The 22,166-nt window shown below is 44.0% G+C and overlaps 1 protein-coding gene across 2 annotated transcripts in view; it reads left to right on the top strand.

Moving 5' to 3' along the window:
* Positions 1 to 21,752, top strand: part of sema6cb (semaphorin 6Cb) — a 201,060-nt gene extending 179,308 nt beyond the window's left edge. For both annotated transcript variants that reach the window (XM_080501600.1, XM_080501601.1), the window contains one exon: positions 17,094 to 21,752. In XM_080501600.1, the coding sequence (XP_080357726.1) occupies positions 17,094 to 18,451 (1,358 nt within the window). In that variant the 3' untranslated portion in view covers positions 18,452 to 21,752. The remainder of the gene's footprint in view (positions 1 to 17,093) is intronic.
* The last annotated feature ends 414 nt before the right edge of the window (positions 21,753 to 22,166 follow it).

Here is a 22,166-nt window from a genome sequence, read left to right as displayed (position 1 = left end):
GGAAAGCATTCCCAATTGATTTTCTGATCCATACACTTAATTAGGCACACCGTTACGTGATGTGATGCATAATTTCCACCAGTAGCTTCACGTAATGCCGCGGTCGATATCAAACCCATACCCGGTCTGGATAAAATCCACAAAATGAAAATGGCAGCTAGTGTCCCTTTTATATTCGGCGCAGCAGCAGCGAATGTAAAACACGTGATGACTTTAACAGATACCGCGCCGCCTTTAATTACCTCCTCAAATCAAGAAGGAAGCCCGAGTCTAAACAACACTGCTCCCACGTGCCCTCTCCTCATCTTTTATTTAGCTCGTCAACACACTCGCAAATGTTCCCTTAATGTTCCTCCACACACACTCGGAAAGCGGCGCTGGAGGCGGGCAGCTCGTCTCTCTGTGACGTCATTCAATCGCACTCACAGATAGTTTGGATTCAGATTTACCTCAAATAAAATGCACTTTCTGGAAAGTAAATGTAGTTTTGATCAATAATCGATCAATTATTCAGAAGTTCAACTTTAATTTCTTTGTTAGGTTATCAAGCTAATCGAGCCAAAACTTAAAGTTCAGTCCTGGTTTTACAAAAAGTCACTAAGAAGCTTGGACTACAACGAACAGGTTTCTCTTCAACTGACAAAACTTTAGTGATGTTTTTTGCACTCAGTCGCCCATTTTTATCCATAATCAATATATTGTACCCAAAGTGAATTTAGAATGTCTGTGTTCAATACATTTTCTAATTAATTGGGCCAAACATTAAAGTTCATGTTTAAAGTCTGATTTTACGACAAGATACTATCAAGAACAAGCTTCAACAACACGACCAAGGTTCTTTATCTTTTGGTATTTTTTGCAGACGGACGCAGGTTAACTTCTACTATATTGAATGCTATTATTCAATTATTAAGTTAGTGAGTTGGTTAGTTAGTTATTTCACCTTAATTTTTACCAGGTAGATCAATTGAAAAACAATTTTCATTTTCATTAACTTGCTGGCCAAGAGGCATGAAGAAAAACAGAAACGACTATATTTATGGGCAATAATACTGTATTGTGCAACCTTAAAAGATGTATTATTCACAGTGATGCTATTCAGAAAATAAATTGATAAATGCTAAAAAGCAAGTTCAGCGAACCTGTATTATTGGTTATACAGTGTTTGTGGAAAAAATATAGAGTTTTCAGTTTTGTTGCGACAGCAAACTGAAATGAGAAGCAACTAGAGGAGGAATGACCAGATTGATGAATGTAGAACGTAGACTGTGATTTAGTGTTGTGAATATTGAGAAGAGACTGTCGATAAAGAGGATTTTCAGTTGATGAAATGGAAGCAGTGAGTCTGTCCAGTTCATCATGGCGCTCCAGTCACCAAGTGAATTGCAGCACGGTAATTAACATCCAGCTTGTAGAAACATGCAAACTCCACACAGAAAGGCCCCTAAACTCACCCTGGACTCGAACCGGAGACGCTCACGCCTCAGTGCCAACCACTACTCCACCATGTGGACCGTGAAATAGCCGAACAATGCCAGTCAAAGATGAAAGAAGCAGCAAAAACCTCTAATCTTCGCGATCTTAAAGTCGGTTAAAGTGCTTGTAACTCGCTTCATCACAGCTGTCACAGTGAGTGAAGACATCAGGTTCTCTCCCCTCCTCACATGTGGAAAAGACGACGGCTCCTCATCTCCCACTAAGAACTTAAACTCCTCCGCAGACCAGTCCTCAGATGCCCCAATAAATGCCCCAGCCTCTAAAAGTCCAACCGTTTCTTCAATATTTAATTGCATCTTGATCTTTTACTGGCCCAAGTCTCGTCGTTTCTTACATTTTTAATTTGATTGTTCGCGCTTATACTGATTAAAAACACAATCATTCGAGGTCTCGGCGACTGTGACAGCCAGTGAAACTAAATTTATGTCCCGACCATAAAAACCATGGCGTAGAGAAAATGAGCATGTACAGCAAGAGAGCCTGTTTCTCTCCTCAACAACACACGGCCGCCGGTCTGGGAAGGAGATGCGGTTCATTCAAAGTGGACAAAGCAGCACCACGCCGGGTTTTGTCCTCCTCTCTGCACAGGCACCGTGTCACAAGTCCATAAATCCTCCGGCGGTAAAAGGACGGCGCTTCCATTCACACTGACGGACTCTGTTGACTGCAATGATGAGCCGCTCGGGCTTAAATGAGAAAAGTCCATAACAAATAAATAACCGGCCGGGCGCTGGGCCCCGAGAGTCTGACAACAACGGGGGGGGGGAGCGAAAGGTGTAGGATGTAATAGAAGCAGCGGCGCAATCTGTTTGAGCCAGAGCCGGTGACGCTGCCGGTTCAATCAGAGGAGCCGGACGGCCGGCTTGATAAGGCGACGGGGAGGGGAAGTTGCAGTATCGCAGTTCCCTCTCCCACTTCCTGTCCATTTCTCAGCAGATATCTCCCTCTTTGCTGCAGACGCGCCGCAGCTGTGGCACAAATCTCCCAGCCGCCTCGGGGCGGGCCCGAAGACAACGGCGCTCCGGCGGCAGCCAGATAGAGCAAACGGTCGGCACAGGGGCAGAAAGCTTGGAAACATCCAAACCGGTTTGTCGAGGAGGATTGAGGAGAGTCGTCCTTCCAGACAAAATTCACAGCGACGATTCTCTTAGCAGATCCTCATCCTGGCTCAACTTCAGCCTCCGGTATTTCAGTTCTTCAACTCGCCTTCAGCCCCGTTTATACGACAACGTTTCATGTGAAAACGCATCGTTTCGCATTAGCAACACTTTGAAAACTATGTTCACTCGGAACTGGCAGAAATGCTTAAAACGGTGTAGTTGGCATACCTGGCCACTAGTTGGCGCTGTTGATTTTATTTTTAACAATGGTATGGACAGACAACCAGGTTGCATTGTTGTTATGCTCACTATCAACTTTAAAACTAGAAAGGGTAGAGCGCATACCTTTGCCAACGCCACGTTCGTCACCATGGAAACCAATGGATTACAAAGTCATTTGGTCCACCAGACCCTCTTTCCATCGTGTGTCATGGTCATTAGAATCGCTTTATGTTGTTGCAACGTTAAATGCTGGTTTGGTGGATACTTGAACGCACCGTGAGAGTGAGTTGGCCTGTGATTGGCCAAGAGGGGGCGGGGAGCAGAGTTGGCTATATGCTAGCAAAAGGCTAATGGCGTCGTCAGCCTTGACAGTTGGTGCAACGCGGATCCAGTGTGTCGACAATCCAGTAAAGGTTTTACCTCCCAAAATCTGTTTGATCCCAAAATCTAATGGATGACAAATCGTCCCTAAACCGTTGATGCAATTCGGGTTAATAGTTTTTTGTCCACAAGTGTTTATGAGCAGGGCGACATTCAAAACATCCGGTTTTCACCCTCCAGGGCGAGTGTTCACTTCAGATGAGTTTATTTGTCCTAAATGGGTCCTTCATTTGCAGCTTTCCCACATGTATACAAACAAGGATCACTAAAGGAATCATTAAGAGCCATATGAGCTCATAAACCCAATGAAATAAGGACCTCTGCCTAACAGGATGCTTAAGAGGTTGTAAAAACTTTATTTTTTAGTTGTTTTTAGTCTCTGCTCCTTCTGAAAGATATAAAATAAGCATCAAAATCTCTAACTTTCACCCGTTTGCCCCTGGTGATTGAAAATTAATATTCCAGAAGCCATATTTTATAATAAAATGGTAATAAAATGCAATAAACATGAACTTTGTTAGGGGGGGAAAAGCCATTTTGAGAAACATTGGCTAGTGATTAGCTCACTTTCAACCAGCCTGCATCCTGTTTCCTCAGTTTTATCTCCTCATGGAGCCAATAATCAGCATCCTAGTCGAAAAAGTAAAACCAGACCTGGAGTTTCCTTAAGAAGTAAGAACGATCCGGGCAGACGGACATTTAGTCAGTCGGGGGATTAAAAGACACGTCCATCAGTTTATTTTTTGTGAAAATACAAGCTGACATATTGTCGAGGAAAATGATCAAAAGCTGGCATCTCAACTCGGACCTGCCATGAAGCAGCAGAAACTTGGCATCCGTTCCCGTCTACAGCCAACATATCGTCCATCCTCGGTCGTCGGAGGGAACGGATATGCATGTTAATCAATGCGGCTGCGCTCCATCATGACCTGGGCTTTCACTGTGAAGCCTTTCTATAGGCATCAGGCATATTTTCCTCCCAAGTGCCCGGCTACTGTTTATTAATTATGTATTCAGCTTTGAGCACTTTTAAAACACTTCACAATGCACAACAGTGGCTGAGGGCATTAAGAGGAGACACTAATGGATATTGCTTTGACCACATGCCAGGACTTGAGACTGGAGCGAGACGACTCCCACCAAAATAAAAACTCAGAAATAGCTCCACTTGAAAAGTTTTAGTCGCAGTCGCTTTAAAATCTGATCATTAGGTTGTTTAATCGGTGGATGTATTCAGGAGTTATTTGAGAGTGAGAAAGGCAAATGCTACTTTAAATGGCCAAAACTATTTTAGTTAGAACAATGATACGGAAAAAAAGACAAAAATACAGTAAATAATCAATTGAAAAAATGTGCATGCTGTCGCTCATTTCTTCATGTTCTGGTGAATTAATATAACATTCAATCTCGGCTCAACGATTAGAAATTCCTGGTTAAAATTCCAGACTGATGTATTATTCGCATTTCATTTTATACTTGATAGTTGAGATGCACCAATGCTGTGTGGCAATAGTTTGCAGCAACGGCTGGCCTTCGCGTATTGTTTTCATACAGGATATAAATTGGGCTTTATTTCTTTTAATAAATACTCGTGTCGGCAAGTAACTGAAGTTCAGCACTTGTATTTGTACTCGTCCTTTAAAAAGTAGTATCGGCACCTCCCTACTTGATAAGCTCGATATAATAAACATCACAATAATGAAAACTGCACGCACCAGTTTTAGTCTAATATCTTGATTTATCCAGTATTACTCCCAACAGCAGCAAATCGTAACATGTTTGAAAGTGTTTATTACGTTTTGACTGATGCATCTCTGCAGAAGTACATTAGGTACTTTATCACAACTTACAATGCTAAAAATTATTGGAATGATTAATTTGTCTTATACTAAAGACAAACCAGGGAATATTTAGACTCCTGTCGGTAGGAGAATAAAGGTGTTTCTCATAACATTATCATCATCATCTGAACCGTGACAGTGTGAACAATTACAGCTTTGTTTAATTAATCATAATTAGTGTTATTTTTATTTACACCTGCACCTTTCTTACCGCAATATGTCACCATGTGTTCTCTGACACAGGCCTAATATAGATAACAATGATAGACAGCTGGATAATTAATACAATGTGATCAGAAGCGAAGGAACCCATCAGATTAGATGTTTGTGTGATTAATTTCCTCGAGAGGCTATCTGCAGGCGCATACGTCTGAGATCTGCGGGACGATCAGCTAATGGTGCGATAAATCCATTTTCCCAGCCCTCTGCAGGTCTTCACGTCGGGCAAAATACATCATATAGTCATAAATAGGTCGTCGGTCGTCCTCACAGGAGTTGAATTGTCGGACCCCGGGGCGGAAAAAGTAAACTCTGAACGTCTGGACCAGCTGTTTGCGGGATTTTCTGCAAATTCCTGCTTATCTCACAGACATGTGAGGCTTATGCATGCTAAACTGAACTTGTGTGTAAGATAACAATTTCCTCCAGGAGGAGACTCAAGTAATCTTTTGAAACAAGGATAATCAGCAAGCCAATTACGGTTAACGTGCGTCGGTTCAGACGGAGCGGCTCAGGAAACCCAAAAACTTCTCCTCAAACATCTCCGGTAGAACGTACGACGTGAAATAAACCTTTTTTTTTTTTTTTTTTCCTGCCCTCCTCAGTGCCAGCACAATCTAAGTGCTGCAGGTGGAGAGCCACATAAACTATGGTAATCCTAATCACATTAGTTTTATGTCCTGCGTGTGTGGCTGAGTTACGGTCCGATAAAAACCACAAGGTGAATTATTTGCTCTGATGTGGGAAGCTGCTTTACATTATGTAAACAGCGGGGACGACTAAAAGCGGAGGGGCGGGAACCTGTTGACCTGCTGCTATTTAGAAAAAAAATGCCAGCAGTCAGGCTGCACTAAAGCCGTTTCTGGAAAGGGAATACACCCACCCATCCATTTTCACAGAATTTAGTAGACACAATGGTTCCGTTTCCAAACCTCCCCGGTTAGTTCTCGCCCACTCTGCTTCCCCCGATTGTCCATCCGCTCCTCGACACGGCTTCATACAGGCTGAATGTGAAGGCAGGTTACACCCTGGACTGGTCCACCGAAACTCCCACTCACTTTCAGTTCGGTTGCCAATTTAGAGCAAGACAACATGTAAACAACAAGACTGCAAAGCCTAAAACTAAGCACGTTTGTTGGATTTGCTTTGCACACTGACCTTTAGACATAAGAAAAAGGTGGTTTAAGGACATGTTGTATAATCCAAGAGTCAGCAACTCGCCTCAGACACAAGCAGCTGAGTACCTGAAAACAACCCAAACCCAGAAAGAACATCGAAGTTAAAACTGGATTCAAACCGGGGACTTTGAAGAAGGAAAGGGTGCTAACCACTCCACCACAGCAGCCTCCCCTCTGTTGTGATTTAGGGCCTGTTTACACGACAATGTTTCAAGTGAAAACTTTGTGAGGTTTTGTTTCCGAAAACTTTCGGATTTACAGGCAATGTTTTGAAAACAAATGTAGTTTCCGTACCAGGCCACTAGTGGGCGCCGTTCAGCTTTGTACCGAAACCACACACACGCGTGCAGAGAAGAATACGCTATGGGAGAACAGACGCCCAAGTTGGATTGTTATTACGGTGACTGTCAAAATAAAAGAAGCAAATCCCAGAAATGTAAATAAGAATGTGAATAAGAACCTTTATTTATTATTATTACTATATTCTATAGTCAAGAGTGAGCGGGAAGGGGAAGATTAAACTGAATCAGGAAATCTGTTTGTCTGCACGTGTGGCGCCTGTCGGAGTTCAACAGGTCCAACAGTTGGAATTAAAAGCAGGTTGCGAGTCGTCCTTGACGACGTTTTGTGCTTCACCGAGGCGGGGGAGAGGGAAGCACACAAACATTTGGTAGAAGCAGCGTGGGTCGGACTGAAAGGCCAGGTTAGCTGCTAATTTAGCCGCGGAGCGCGGGGGAGGCGGCTCGATAATAGATTCAAGTCAAGCGGCTGTTCTCAGACTCATTAAAACACTACAGGAGGAGAGCGGCGAGTGAACTCGGGCTGAACCTTTTCATGAGGAAGGCCGGGTGTCCTGGGGGGGGCGTCGATGCCAGCCACTTTTCTAAAGAGTTATTTATACATCTGAGGACCAGTGGCAACAGACACAGCCGGGTTCGTCAGTCGCCGTGACTGCGGATCCCCTCCGACGGCGTGCGTCACGACGAGACGACGCGTTTCCACCGTCATCGCTGCATTTCAGTGTTTCGGTTTTACACTGGTGACGTAACGGATCGCAGCAGACCTGCGCGCATATGGACTGCAGATCAACGCCCAAGGTTTAACTGAAATATAATTTTAGTGCTGCTGCATAAAGCGATGAATCTCAGTGTGTGATTGCAGTGAAGTGACTGGAACACAGCAGCTGTGTGAGCGGAGCATGTTGTTGTTTACTGCGTCGAGATTCATCCCAACTGCCTGTTTACGCTTTGTTCTTTAGGGCTTTTTCAAATCTAAAGTAAAGATATGAATTCAAATTATGTCAGGTTCGATTGTTTTTAAAGTTTATGTGTAGTAATGGCTATAAGAGCACAACAAAATATATAAGAATGCATACATAAGACACTATACGAAACTACATGTACATAATATAGAAAAAAATAGATACTCAATTAAGGCAAATGTCAAAATGTGTACACAATATACACAACACGCTGTTATGTGAAATAGTGTAGAAATATGCAATATACAATATCGTGTAGCCTTAGAATAATAAGCATAAATGGTATAAGTCAGTACATGAACTCTGGAGGGTGAAATACTATATTTACACAGTGTGGGATTGTATGTACAGAACGGATGAACAATATTAAATATAGAATAAAATAATTCCTATTTCACAAATTTATCATTCACTATGACAGTGCGTATTAATTAAAAGCATATATTTTCTCGGAGATGTCAAAATACTGCTAAAAGTTTCCGATGTATTATTTTATACTTGCAAGTAAGAACTTTCCCAGTTGTAATTTTTTACGGTGATGTTTTTATCTCTTAGGGTTGGACAGTGGCACATTATTCATGATATGTTCAATTAAATGGCTAAATGGACCAAATAAGAGCTTGTTTGAAGTAAAACCATCAGTTCTGAGCTCATCAGGCCTTAAAGTAGTGACACGTTTTGTTCACAGGAAGTTTTTAACAGTGAATAAGCAGAAACAAACAATACATGGCTGAAATGTAGCATTTTATTCATCAAATAAACTATTTATCAATCAATGCGTCACATACTGATGAAGTTGTTATAAAATTATGGGAACTCCAGCTGCAGCTTTGACCTTTTTCAATCTGAAGATAAACATGAAATATTCAAGACTTTTAAGAGAATCAGACACGCCGCATATTCAGAACATATCAAATTGATATAAAGCTGCTGGATTCAACTCGTGCATGTTTTGCCTTTAGCTTTTCAGTTTCAACGTTGTTTTGGAATTGAATCACAATTTAAAAAACAAAATTTAACCCAGGAAATGAATGAATGAAATGAATTGTAATTGTAATTAATTCAAGGTTCAGGTCATATCCGTTGGCTCGTGCCTCAAAATGAGGATAGAATCCAAACTCTGCCACAGTTTTAAACGTCAAACAAGTTGTTTTTTTTCACATTTCAATTCTTCAAGTATAAATTGAGCTTCATCGCTCATTTTATGAGGATCTCAGACAAATGAGGATTTTATAAGCAGCTGTCACCCTTTTTCTTTGAAATATTGAAGATATTCTTGATCTCCATGAAGGTCAGACACATTCAGAACAAGTTAATTATTCAAGTGAAATTTCATTCTCTTTCTATTTCTTCTGTTTCAATAGCTTTAACTCCACCAGTGCTGATATGTTGGGTTAGTATATCTGCACTTTCAAACGTGACAGAAATGCACCAGAAACTTCAACTCGGCTTAATTTTTAAGAATTACTCCATCTGATAAATGAGACTTTTAAGAGCAACTGTCACGTTTTTCAAGCTGAGGGTAACAGGAAGTGGAACGTTAAGAGTTTTTATGAAGGTCACACGCAGACTGCGTTTGGACATTTTAAAATGTAATGTCGGATCGTGCTTCAAAATGCGGTTGAGATCAAAATCGATGTGTTCAGAATTAGGGCCCATTTACATGACAGTGATTTCAGTGAAAACTCAAAACTTTCACAGCATTTTGGGCGTCTTGACGCGACAAATTCCTGCAAACAATCAGCCTTCGACTCTTGTCGACAGCAGAAACGATGCTATATAACAATAACAACAATGTTTGCCTCCGGAGGGTCATGACTCCTCGTCCACATATGTGTGAACGGATGTAATTTTCAAAACGTCGCTGTGAAAAACATGAAACTTTTCTGAAGCAAAAAGGCAAAACCTATGCAATTTCACTTGAAACGTTGTCGTGTAAACGAGGCTTTCGTTTTAACTTCTAAAAGATGAATTATCATCATCAATTTAATTTAACCACAAAACTAGTCGGTGCAACATACAGAGAAGAAAAGTCTAAACTCAGCTTCAATATTCACTTTTTACAGAAACATCTCTGATAAATGAAGAAAAAAATGTAAGCAGCTGTCACTTTTTCTGAGCGAAAGTTGATGTGAAGTTCACCATGAAATATTGAAGACATTTTTTATTTAATCTTTAAAGGTCACACTGGCTGAAGATCTGTTAATTATTAGTCTTAAATTCATCACTGTGTCTGCAGAATGTAATTCACAGTTAATGTTTGCCTGTACTTTCTCTTTTCGCTTTTTCAAAGTTTTGTTCCTAAATAGATTGAAATGAAAAGCAGCGCTATTAGTTCTGGATTGATTAAACCTGTTTGGGGGGGGGGGGGGGGGGGGGTGAGGGGGAGGGGGGTTTGGCCTCAAAATTCTGATTTTATCAGTTCATGGCTGATTTTTAACTTTAAGTTTAAACATGTCGGGTTAATATGAATAATAAGCGTTCCTCAACTGAGGCTGGACACTCAATTAAAATGGTTAAACCTTTTCCGTTTCAAATATGACTTAAAATTAAAACTGGTCAGTTTCATCACTCATAAAATAATGAACATCTCGGATAAATGAGAATTTTATAAGCAGCTGTCACCTTTTCTCAGAGCCGAGGCTCAGCGCAGAGGGTCAGGCAGAGGCTGCATATTCACGATATGTTAATTATTCCCGTTAAATAGAGATTCAGCTCGTGCGGCGAGGTTCAACCTGCTGGCTCCTCGTGCATGATTTATCACAGGTCCAGTCACGACGGACGCGCGCACACCCATGCACACACACACACACACACACACACACACACACACACACACATGGTTTGTGAGGGAGCCACTCACTTCCTGAGTCATAGTAATAACACTCATTAAAGGTTGCTCAGGCCATTTTTCCATTGTGATTATAAGTGAGATAATTTCTCAGCTCAGAAACACACACACACACACGCACACACACACCTTCACACACTTTTCTTGGCTTCAGCTCTGATCCACGGGGCCCACAGCGATCCAATCCACCTCCGCAGTCCTGCCCGGCTCTTAACCCCTTGCCCTTCCTTCTGTCTCACTGACCTCTGGGGAGCGTTTCCTCCCATTCCGAATCGCCCGTTCTACCTTTTCATTGTTCTTCTCCATGTTTAGTTGGACTAACCCTTTCGCTGTACCTGCCTCCTCCAAACCCCCCCCCCCACACACACACACTGACCCTCTCCATCCTTGTTTCACGATCTCTAAACCTGCAGCCGATGGTGGGAAGCTGTGCTCAGGTTTCTCCATCTCTTAAAGCAGCAGTTCACCCCAAAGAGAGCGCCGCCTGGTCCGAGCGCAGAACAGTAGGACAAGGCCGTTTACACCACAGCGTTCTCGAGTGACAACGCAAAACTTTCGTGTCCGTTCACATGACGACGGTGCTCAGAGCCACTGAAAACGCTGCTACTGGTCACGCGCACCGCGGCCATAGTAAATAGTTGTTCTGCACATGCTCAGTAGATGGACAGTAAGAACAATGTTTTTATTGTTAGTGTTCAGAATGTTTTTTTTCTTTGCATGCATGAGTGTGTGCTTTCATTGCAAACAGCACATACTAGTGGCCCAACATGTTAACTACATCGTTTTCAGCGTTTCTCTGGAAACTTTTTAAAACGTTGCCTTGTAAACCTGAAACTTTTTTGCAAACACAAACAAAAAAAAGTGGTGTAAACGGGGCCTCAATAACTGCAATGAAAAAGATTTTAAAGCCTATGAATAATTCTTTAACTTGTGTGGGTTTTTTGTGCACGTTTCTCATTCGTACGATTGAGGAAGGGACTTTGGCGTGGACTGTCTCTTTAAGCTGTGAAGCCACAATTCTTCCAGTGCCACCTTTCACCTCCCTCAGTGTTGACGCAGAACCATTCCACGCATTGGAATTATTGTCGCTTTTATTATCCACCAAACGGCCAATAAACAGCTCTTCTTTATTGTCTATGTTGCAGCCGCATGGAGAAAGTAATAGATTCAGTGCATGTGCTCCGTGAAGTTTAATCATTTCTGATCCGTGTATCTAATTCCTATTATTGTAGTCGGTAAAACAGATTTCTTCACGTTTACAGTGATACTTAATCATGTATGTTCTTGTTTGTTTTTAAATTTTTAAGATATCTGCCTCTGGCTCAATGTAACAGAGGTGCAAGAAATTACATTTGAGCTGACGGAATGCTTGAAAAGTCAAAATTTGCTCCTCGGTTATTTTTCAGAATCGTTACCTGTTCAAACTATGCAAATGCCACTTTACCTGTTCTGCAGTGGCAGCGGAAATCTTTCACGCAGATATTTTCAAAGCTGATTAGCAAATCCTCTCCAAACGTGCATGAGAACTGAGAAAATGTGCCTTTCTGGATCAAACTGGACCTGAAATGTTTGGCCTCCTTGCGTTTGTCTTTTAGATGTAAATATTGAAGGACTTACAGAAGGGCTCCGATTGCCAGATGCCCCGGCGCACTTAATTTAGCCGAATTCAATCACCACTGTAATGAAATATAAGCTCTGTGTGCATCAGCACACCTGGAATGAAATGCAGTGTTCATTACAAGCACTTTTCAATCGGAATGGATCTGTTACGTTGCACCGTATCACCTCGGCTCGCGTGCATTTATTAAACTGCGTCCAATTGGATGAGCACTGAGGTGGAATATTATGCAAATTCCTAATAAGAAGTTGCGGCATTGAATTCACCCGGTCTGCAGCCGGAGGCCTTGCACGTATGCGCCGCCGTGCGCTCACCGCGCATGCACGTGCGACACACGTGACCCGTGTGCAGGCTTCAAGTATCATGACTGTCAAATTAGCAGGGCTCGCGGCAGCCGCTTCGCTTTTCACCCGGATTTGAGAAACGAGAAATTCATTTGTTCCAATCTTGAACCGCGGGCTGTCTTTCATGAGTTAATTTGTTATTTTTGGTGAGGTAGGAAATAAATCTGCAGCATTGGAGTCGCGGGGTGACGAGTGGAGAGGCGGCGGGGGGGGTGGGATGGGGGGGGGGGTCTTGTCTACGAAGCTCGGGGGCCAGTTTGTCTCGTTGGGATGAAGTAGCCATTAAGGAAACAATTACAGGCACTTGGGGCCGTCACAGCTTGCAGAAGCAGAAACTAATTAGGGCTATTTTGGAACATCTTCACTTGACTGGAAAAAACAACAAAAAAAAAAGAACACAACTCGTTCTCCAGGTTACAATCCATTTAAATACACCCTTGAGAAAAAGCTTGATACAGTGGAAAAGTTGTGTAAAAAATAATTTCCTGTCTGACCTTGAAAGCGTTGGGAGCTTTTCCTTCCCTGGAATTTTTTATTTAATTTTTTTTGAATCGCAGGTTTTTGTAGCGTTCAGATGCTTTTAATGTCCTACAAGAGATGCGAAGGGAAATCTTTCACAATTGAACGAGCTTGAGACTTCAAAGCGTTAAGATTAGCAGTAATTGGTGTCATGGAATGCTTTTGGCTGCCGTATTGTTAATGAAGTCGATTTTAAGAGCTTGCAGAGACCGCAGCCATTTATTTAATCATGCATGCTTTATGAGGAGTTGTCACTTCCATTGTAATTTGTTTTCAGCCTCAACTTCATCACCTGCAGGAAAGGCAATTGCGTGCGTTTGTGTGGCCGGGGGGGGGGGGGGGGGGGGGTGACGACACGGGACAACAGTCTGAGCTCCTTACTTCCTTTGCCTTATGCGAAAAACGAGCGCCAATTAGCTCGACGCGGCACAGGCAACACTGTGTAAAACCTGCCTGTTTACATAACCCACCGCGCCGTCTATTTTTAACAATATGGATGCAATCACAGAGTGCTTCTCTTCCTACGGCAGTGTGCAGGAGAAGCCACGGTTGTTCTCCAACCGTATCACAGCTGCAGCAGAGCGCCGGGCTTCAAAACGCAGCCGAGTGACGGTCTGTCACTCAAACTGTCAAGTCTCTCTCTCCCTCTCTCTCTCTCTCTCTCTCTCTCCCCTCCTCCTTTAACTCTGACGCTCACATACATCTTCTCCCACTTTCTTCCTTCCTTACGTTTCCCTTTCATCACCACTCCTTCCCTTCGCTCCAGCTCCCCCCGGTGTCTTGGATCTTGGGAGTCGTCTCGCACAGACTACCCTCTTCAACCGGGGTTGAATTTCATCCCTTCATCTCCCTCTACTTCTTTTTATTTTTCCCCTTGGCTGTCACCGTCGCTCGCGCCCCCGTCCCTCCCACGCCTCCACTCACGCAGCCCATCTGTCTTTCTACCTTTTGGCACACTTGGATATTGCTATATTAAGCCTTCGCTCAGCCAAGACCATGTTAAGTTGACACAGAAATATATTGGCACAATGTGACTCTGGAGATACGTAAACACTGACGGGGAATCGCCGAAACAAGCATTTTTTGGGGGGGGTTTTGACCCCCAATACCCCCAGTAAGCAGACTTGTTTGACCCCCAAGCGCTTGTGAGCCGGTGCAGAGACGCCGTGTCGGGAGGTACAGTTGGCCAGGCACCGCCAGGCTGTTTGGTATGAATCACAGGGTATTAATTTCACTGTGACCAGGGCCACCATATGTCCCACATAGTCGGCGATTGAGTCATTCGGCCTGTTCACCAAACATGTTGTGACAGCCTTGTCATGGGCTCTGGATTTGTTTACCTCAGCTGTGCGTTTCACCCCCCCGCCGAGGCAACTTGACTCATGGCGCTCCAACAGGAGGAACACCTCGGCAGGCAGCGGGGGGGAGGGGGGGGGGGGTCGCGGTCTGGAGGGGGCGGATGACTCACAGGGTACCGGGAAGTCGGCGGGGTGACAGGAGGCAGAATGCACACCGAGATAAGAGCAGACTTTTAACACTCATTGCTAAACCTGCACGCCGCCGCTGGGGCAGCGATCAGTAAGATCCCCAAACATGGAAGTACAGAGCCGATTGGCGGCCTGTATAACAAGGCCAAGATCAGAAAAAGAGGCATTAACAGGCTCTCTGCAGCATCCCCTTTGATTGCTTCTCCCACTGGGATTGCAATTATGATTTATGACTTTTTAATGTGGTCATAAGTCGAAGCAATCACATGAATAAATGGCTAAAAATTGAGGGGTTTTTTTTTTTTATTTTTTTTTTTTATTGGAAATCCAATTCAAAGCACCATTTCCAAAAAGATTACAGCGTGCCACAGTATCTCTCAGTTGGGAATATGGCTGCAAAGCGCCCCTCAAAATGAATATAGTGATACATGACGATGGGATAATAACCCTCTACAAGCACCACCTGTTCACACGTCTGCCTCCAGATAATGAAGAGCTAAAAAAGAACCAAATAAGTTTCACAGCTACTTCATGACCTACATAACGGAGCCTTTTTAAAAAAAAAACAGGACCAAGCAGAGCTGTCATGAGCAGAGATGAATCATGTTTGATTATAATTTTCCCAGATCCTCCACTATTTGAAATGGCACAGTGTCAAATTAAAGCTGCGATGATGACAGAAGGCAGATTACTTGTCTTTTCACATCAAGCAGTGTGCACTTAACAGAGCGTCAGGTATCTTAAGAAAAATGAGCTACGATCTCCATCACTTGTTTCTTGTGAATCTGTATTCAGGTTTTAACAAAAAGAAATTGTGGATCTCAGATTTTCTAACTTTGATTTCCAATGACGTCTCCCTCTCTACACGCATACTTTGACTTTTACAGACTTGATTGTACACATTAGCTTGACAACGTACTTGAAAATGAATCGCTTGAAAATATTGTAAACTGTAAACATTACTCTCAAACATTCTTCATTCAAAGGTCAAAGATTAATGTTTGTCTGGAATCCTAACAGAATATGATGCAAAATACAAAATAATTTTATTAACATTTCAGTTCAGGCTTTGATAAGACGATGCCCGTCCGACAAGGTACAAAAATACGATTTGCTGAATCTCAATGCCGGTGAATCGGCTCAACTCGAACATGTAAACCTTACAAGGCACAATGAAAATGGCCCGGGGCTGTTTGCTCAGTGGGAATACATTAGTAACCACCACACCACCGTGCAGCCCCGACAACTGAATGTTGAGAACAAGAAAGATATTGATTCTGCTTTACAATAATTTCGCCGCAGCAAAAACATACTATGATATTCTGCCAGAAGCTTTTGTTTTCTGTCATTTACTACTATTTTCTGGATGAACCGAGGAGTCTTACCTTTTTATAGCCCAGGGAATTAGGGATTTCTCTATACTGCCTAATTCATATGTAGTCACAGTCTCAGTTCATAACACCATTCATGCTCTATGGACTGCAGCGTAAAATTTCACATCGTAGACCCTGATGGATTATATTTATATCGCCCACGTTCATTTAATTGAACTTGTAAACTTAAATGATTCACAGCCAAAAGCCTTCATCGTGCCAAGTCTGGTTCACTTAATTTAAAGAAAATATTCAAAGTCAATGCAAATTACTTTCTCTGTACTCAAAGCTACTCTGAACATCTCCGAACAACCGTCATGATGCCTGACTTTTTTTTTTTCCCCCCCAGTTCTGATCCAAGCCTTCATTAACTCCGAGTTTAGCTTGTTTGGAACACCTGCAGTTTCTCCCTCCTCGATGCAGCTCAGTCGTCGCCCTCTGCAGACTAATCAGTTTCACAGAAACTGTCATTAAGGGCGGAGAGGAGGGTCTGACACCACAGATGGCGGCAGCCTCTTGCAAATGAGCTCTGATTACGAGCGGCGGCAGGTTTCACTGCTCCCATCATCGCTGCCTTTCACGCCATTAGGCAAGCACAGTGGCGAGGTCACGACACCTAAAGGACATTTACATGGTAGATTTACCTCGGCGAAGTGACCTTGTGTTTTCGGCACACTGTTGCACAGACTGTCCTCTCGGCTTCGTGCGGAAGACTGTGACAACCTTATTTGAGCGTGTGCTGGCAGAGGCGCCGCGCTCGGCGAGCTCGCGGGTAGACCTGGTATTTTTGGCTCATTCATCATACCAGGTGCTTTCACTCCTGATCCTCGCATTGGAAGGCAAAGCCTGTGAAAATGACATCAGGTTCCTGCTGCTGTGCGCCCATCAATATTTAAAGCTCTAACTCATTTCAGAGTTGATTTCTCGCAGACTGGGGAGCTCTTGGCCTCTGCCAGTCTGAGGGGAAAGCGCAGGTCCTGGAAAGAAAGGCTGTATTGATCTATTAACAGTGGAAGGAATGGAAGCCAAGAGCTTAGTTCAAACACCTCTCCCATGCTGGTGAAGCCCCTGTAAACACAACCTGTCCGTCCCAGCTGCTGCTTGACCTATATTAGCTCTTGAAATTTTCCTCCTCTTTTTTTTTTTTTCCCTTCCCATAGTGCAGTCGCTCTAACTGAGAATTTTTCTTCTCTGTTTTAAAGGAGTGAGGCGCCCCCCGGAGCTGGAGAAGACCAATCACAGCGTGCATTACACCCTCCTGATTGCGTGCGTCTTGGTGGCCTTCGTCCTCGGCGCCTTCCTGTCCGGCTTCCTGGTGTCGTGCTACTGCAACCACACGGGCCACAAGACCAAGAAGCTGTCGAAGGATCCCGAAGCCCCGATCCCGCACGCTCTGTCGCTGCGCAGCCTGGCCAAGCTCAACGGCCTCCTGGACGGCCAGGGCAAGGACGACAAGCTGGAAGTGTCCTCGCCAAAGATCTACAACTCGTTCTTCGCCAGCAGTAAGGAGCACCACCCTTCCAGGAGAAACGGCCATCACGCCATGACAATGGGCGACCTCGTCCACCCCCACCATCACCACCTCCACCATTCCTCGGAGCTGTCTGGTTTGCCTACACCAGATTCCACCCCGGAGTTGCCCATCAAGAGCATGAAGGCTTTCAAGAACCAGTGGGAGAAGAACCAGAACTGCAACAATGCCAAGGAACCAAAGTCCCAAAACTATGGCTCCAGGCCCAGCTCGGCCCTGCTCCACCAGCAGGTCTTCCCCTACTCCCACGCCCTCGCCAACGGGCAGCCTGTTGGTCACATGCACCTGGACGAACGCAAGATCCACAACGTGGAGCGCGTGCTGTCGCAGCAGCCTTACGCTGGCTACTCTCAGAAGGTGATGGAGGTGACCTCGCTGGATGAGCTCCTGAAGCACATCCACGAGGCGAGCAGCAGCAAGGGCTCCCAGCTCATGAGCCCGTCGGGCCTGATGGCCAGCGGAGGGGGGAGCCAGCTCGCGTTTGCCAACCGCATCCAGCCTCAGATTCCCGAGACGGAGTCGGCGCCGTACTACAGCTCTTCTACTTTGCCCCGGGACAGCCTCACCCGCCGCATGGACGTCCCTCCGGACATCCCCTCGCACCATCAGTCCACCCTGGAGAGGAGGCACTCCTCTCAGAGGCATTCGCTCATCGCCGCGGCCAACAAAATGCCCAATGGCGCGGCGGGTGGTGGCGGGGGCGGGGCGGGGGGAGGGAGCGGAGGAGGAGGAGGAGGAGGAATGATCCCCCGCCAGCACAGCTTCAGCCAACGAAACGGCGGGCCGCACCAGCCACCTCCTCTTTTGGCACGGATGAACTCCACGGGCAGCGCCTGCGAGGTGCACTACCCCCTCATCCCCAACGGGTACCTCGCGCGCCAGCACAGCTACAACGGAGAGCAGCAGGAAGTCCCGCACAGGGGCGCCATCGTCCGCCGGGCCTCCTCTCTAAAACCCGACGTCCCCCCGAAACCCCTGTTCATACCCGCCACGTCCCCGGTGAACGAACAGGGGAAGTACAACTACTGAGGGGGCGCGCTCCCGAACTGGAGATTCTGTCAACCTGAAGGAACTTCCCTTTGAAGACACGCAGCGGGTTCGAGGCTGCTGACCTTTGCCAGAAAACACAACCAGTTGCGTGGCAGCCAGTGTCACTGTGGACAAGAGCCTCAACCAAACTTGTTTTTTCTGCTTCTTTTTGTCCAACGAATATCTTTGTACCATATTGGTATTGCTCAGCTACTTGCTTATTATAGAACCGCTGACTCGGGTGGCGTGACGTCGCCTCCTTATATTAGGCTGCCAATGTCCTCAATGTGGATTTACAATGCAACTCAGTTTTTGGACGCGTCGATGGAGAAAAAAAACTTCACCCGTCAGTCATCTTGAAGACTTAAAAAGCCGAAGGCTCCCGCGATGCTTAGATTCATGCTTTTGCTTAACCCTTTCTGATGTAGTGTTGGTATCGAGTCCCCACCCGCCCCTCCCTCGAATGTGTTTATATTATGCATGTGTGTGTATATATATGTGTGTTTATATTCACACCGTATATGTATACATATACATATGCAGTATGTGTAACCTGTGGTGAAAAATCCCCTGAAAGTAGTTATGTCTTTGCCTTACTATACTCTTTCATATTTTTTTTTGGGCTGATCAAACAATTTCCCCCCAAAAACAGAGTTTGGTTTGTCAGTTGGCTAAAGACAGTGAACCAAATGTATTTGTGTTGACAGAACAAAGGAAATATTTCAACAAAGCAGCTAAACTCTATTATCACTCCACCTCTCTCCTTCTTTTTTCCCCTTTTTCTTTTTTTTTTTTTTTTTTCTTCTTGTTCCCGTCTCAGCCGATGTCAAGTCCCACGTGACGAGTTCCGGTCCGTTTTAAGTTCCTTCGAGAATGTTCCTCGACGTTTGGTGCTCCACAAAAGCAGTGGGTCTAACATCCCCGTGAAGCAAACCCATAAATACCGCGCTGTCTGAAAGCGTTCGGACCCAAAGAGGACGGGACAGAGCCTGCCGTCGCCGCGTGGCGTTACGAGATTGAACATGAAAAGAAAGAAAAAAAAAATAAACAAATTGAACGGACTGCAGTTATTCTAATTATTAACTTTGTGGCTATTGGTTGTAAATAAAGGAATAATTACTAGCCAAATTTTAACTGTATGTGTAAATGTGTGCCTTATTTAATAAGTAGTGTGTGACATGGGGGTTAATGCAAGGGGCTCGGACGGTTACTATGCTACACTATAACGTGGGTGTTTCATTTTCTATGGTTGTCAGTTTGTGTCACACAGTATCTGATGTACATTTGAAGAGTTTCATTCCAGAAAGACATAATTGTCATTCAGAGAGTCGTCACCTGAAAGTATGATTGTAACACTCATTACATTTCTTTCTAATGAGATAATATTTTGCAAAAAAAAAAAAAAGTATAATTTTGAGAGATATCGAACACTAAGTATATATATATATTTTTCAAGATGGTTGCAATGTTTTTGGAATGAAACCCTTCACATTTTATTGTTTAGTTTAGTTTTTTTTTCTTGTTTTCATCCCGAATGTGTGAGCCTGCAGGTTTTAGTATTGAAGAGTGGTTTACTAAGAGACTGCAGACGTCCAGTTTTGTCTCTGTGTGTCGTCACGTTCCCTCCTCGTAGCTGCCCGTCATTTTAGTTTGCCCCCCCCCCCGGGAAGGTTTATAAAGGAGCACGTTCACAGTTCCTCTTAAGTCATCACCTACAGATGTGTAACCATTGTGGAAGGAAACTCGCACGTCAGGGAAATAAAGTTTTTCGCTCAGATTTCTGTTTCCACGACAACGTTTCAAGTGAAAACTGATCATTTTCTGTTTACACGACAACGTTTCAAGTGAAAACTGATCATTTTTGCATTTTCTTTTCAGAAAAGTTTCACAGTACGGCCACATTTTGAGAGTAATGTCCAATTGAACGGAAATGGCAGAAAAGTTGAAAATCATGTGGTTTGAAGTCGACCCACTAGTGAGTGCTGTTTGGTTTTTTAAATGAACCACAGACGCAGAGAACAGTACGCTATAGAAAAAAGTGGACGTACATAGACACCGCATCAACTTGGCCATTTAAGGAGAGTGAAAACAGGTTTGGAATAAATAAAAATAAACAGTTTGGTTTCATAAGGCGAGAAGTCATAGTTGTCAATTTCTTCGTTTATACATGCTCCGCGTCTTCTAGATTGTTTTTTTTTTGTTTTTTTTTACCCGGGCAGCGTTGCAAAGCCAACTATAGGCCTGGTATATGTACTGCATCATTTAGTTTTCATCTTGTCGCGTTAAGGCAGATGTTTCCCACAGTCTACAAGTTTTGATTTCCCCCGTTTCCACAGAGACGGCCTCAGAGCATTTTCAAAACGTTGCGTTTTCACTGCCTCGGAGTGACGAAAAGCCACGATAAACGTTTAGCATTTTCACTTGAAAACGTTGTTCTGAAAACAAGGCCTTAGTTAATTTAGGATTACGAAACACCATAAACTTTGCATTGTTGGAAAAAAGTAGAACACCGGATGTCTCATGCAGCAGTTCCATAATGGTTACTCACACCTGTCGATGTCACACTGCGACCAGTTGTCACCTTTGAAATACGGAGACGTGATGAACTCCTGATCCGACAGGCTGAGATTGTCTCGTGGATCGATGCTCTAATTGTTTCACACGCGGCCGCCGGCTGAGGATGCCTCAGAAACATCACTCCCCTTCAAAAGCACCCTGCCGTTGCACTTTCCAGGACAGCACCCTTCAGGTGGGACACTCGGAAGCCTGGTCAATTCTGTGAAAGCAGCTCTTCATTATTTACTGTATCTGAAAGATTCTGTTGATGAAACCCTCCAGACTCCTCCGGTAAAAGACGGAGAGGCCGATCGCAGCGGTTTTTCTTCTGGAAATGAAAATAATTTGGATATTGCCAATCAGGAGAGCATTAAATTAACCTTCCAGACAACCGATCTAGAACATCCAGCGTGATTTAAAGTTGTCCCCATGATGTTTCCTAAGAGGAAATGTGGCAGCTACAGTCTTTGAGTGGAAGTCATTTGTGCTTCTTTTTTTTTTTTTTTTTATCTGCCGGTGACAGATTGTGTGGAGGAGGAGACGGTCTCGCCTCTAAAAGCTCTACCAGAGTTTGATTTGGTGTAAATACATTCTATCTGGGCGGGGTCTCATTGATTCAGTATTATGTTTTTGTTTTGTTTTTTCTCTGTTTGATTTCCAGGCGTTGCCTCTTGACTTACTATGAATTTGGTCTCACAGAATACCATTGTATGTCTCTTATATTAGGAATAAAATGAAAATATGATGCAAGTGTCTCACCAGTCAATGTGTCAAAGTGATCCATGTTAAAAATGTAAAAAAAAACAAAAACCTCTGCATTGGAACCTTTAAGGGAGCGCTTTGTGTTGCGTTGGATTACAATTCCTGTGCACCGAGGAATTCATGACGTCTCTGCTAATCTCCTACAAAACAAAAAAAACAAACCCCAGAGAGATCTTTGGAAAGTTCAGCTATCGTCTCAGAAACAAGTCATTACTCTGTTATTATACTTCCAGGATTTTAAAGAAATCCCAGCGTGTCTTTTGGGGGGAAATGCATCGATTTTCTGGCTCACTGGAGACTCGCAAACAAACACAATCAATTTAATCTGTCTTTTATCCAAATAGTTTGGGTTTTTTCTTTTTCCACATTGTGACTGTAGTTTCCTCAAGTGCCAATG

This window comes from Blennius ocellaris, assembly GCF_963422515.1.
Source record: "Blennius ocellaris genome assembly, chromosome: 8".
Classification (NCBI taxonomy): Eukaryota; Metazoa; Chordata; class Actinopteri; order Blenniiformes; family Blenniidae; genus Blennius; species Blennius ocellaris.
The sequence above is the reverse complement of the archived record's forward strand: the minus strand, read 5'-3'. Positions and strand labels throughout refer to the sequence as shown.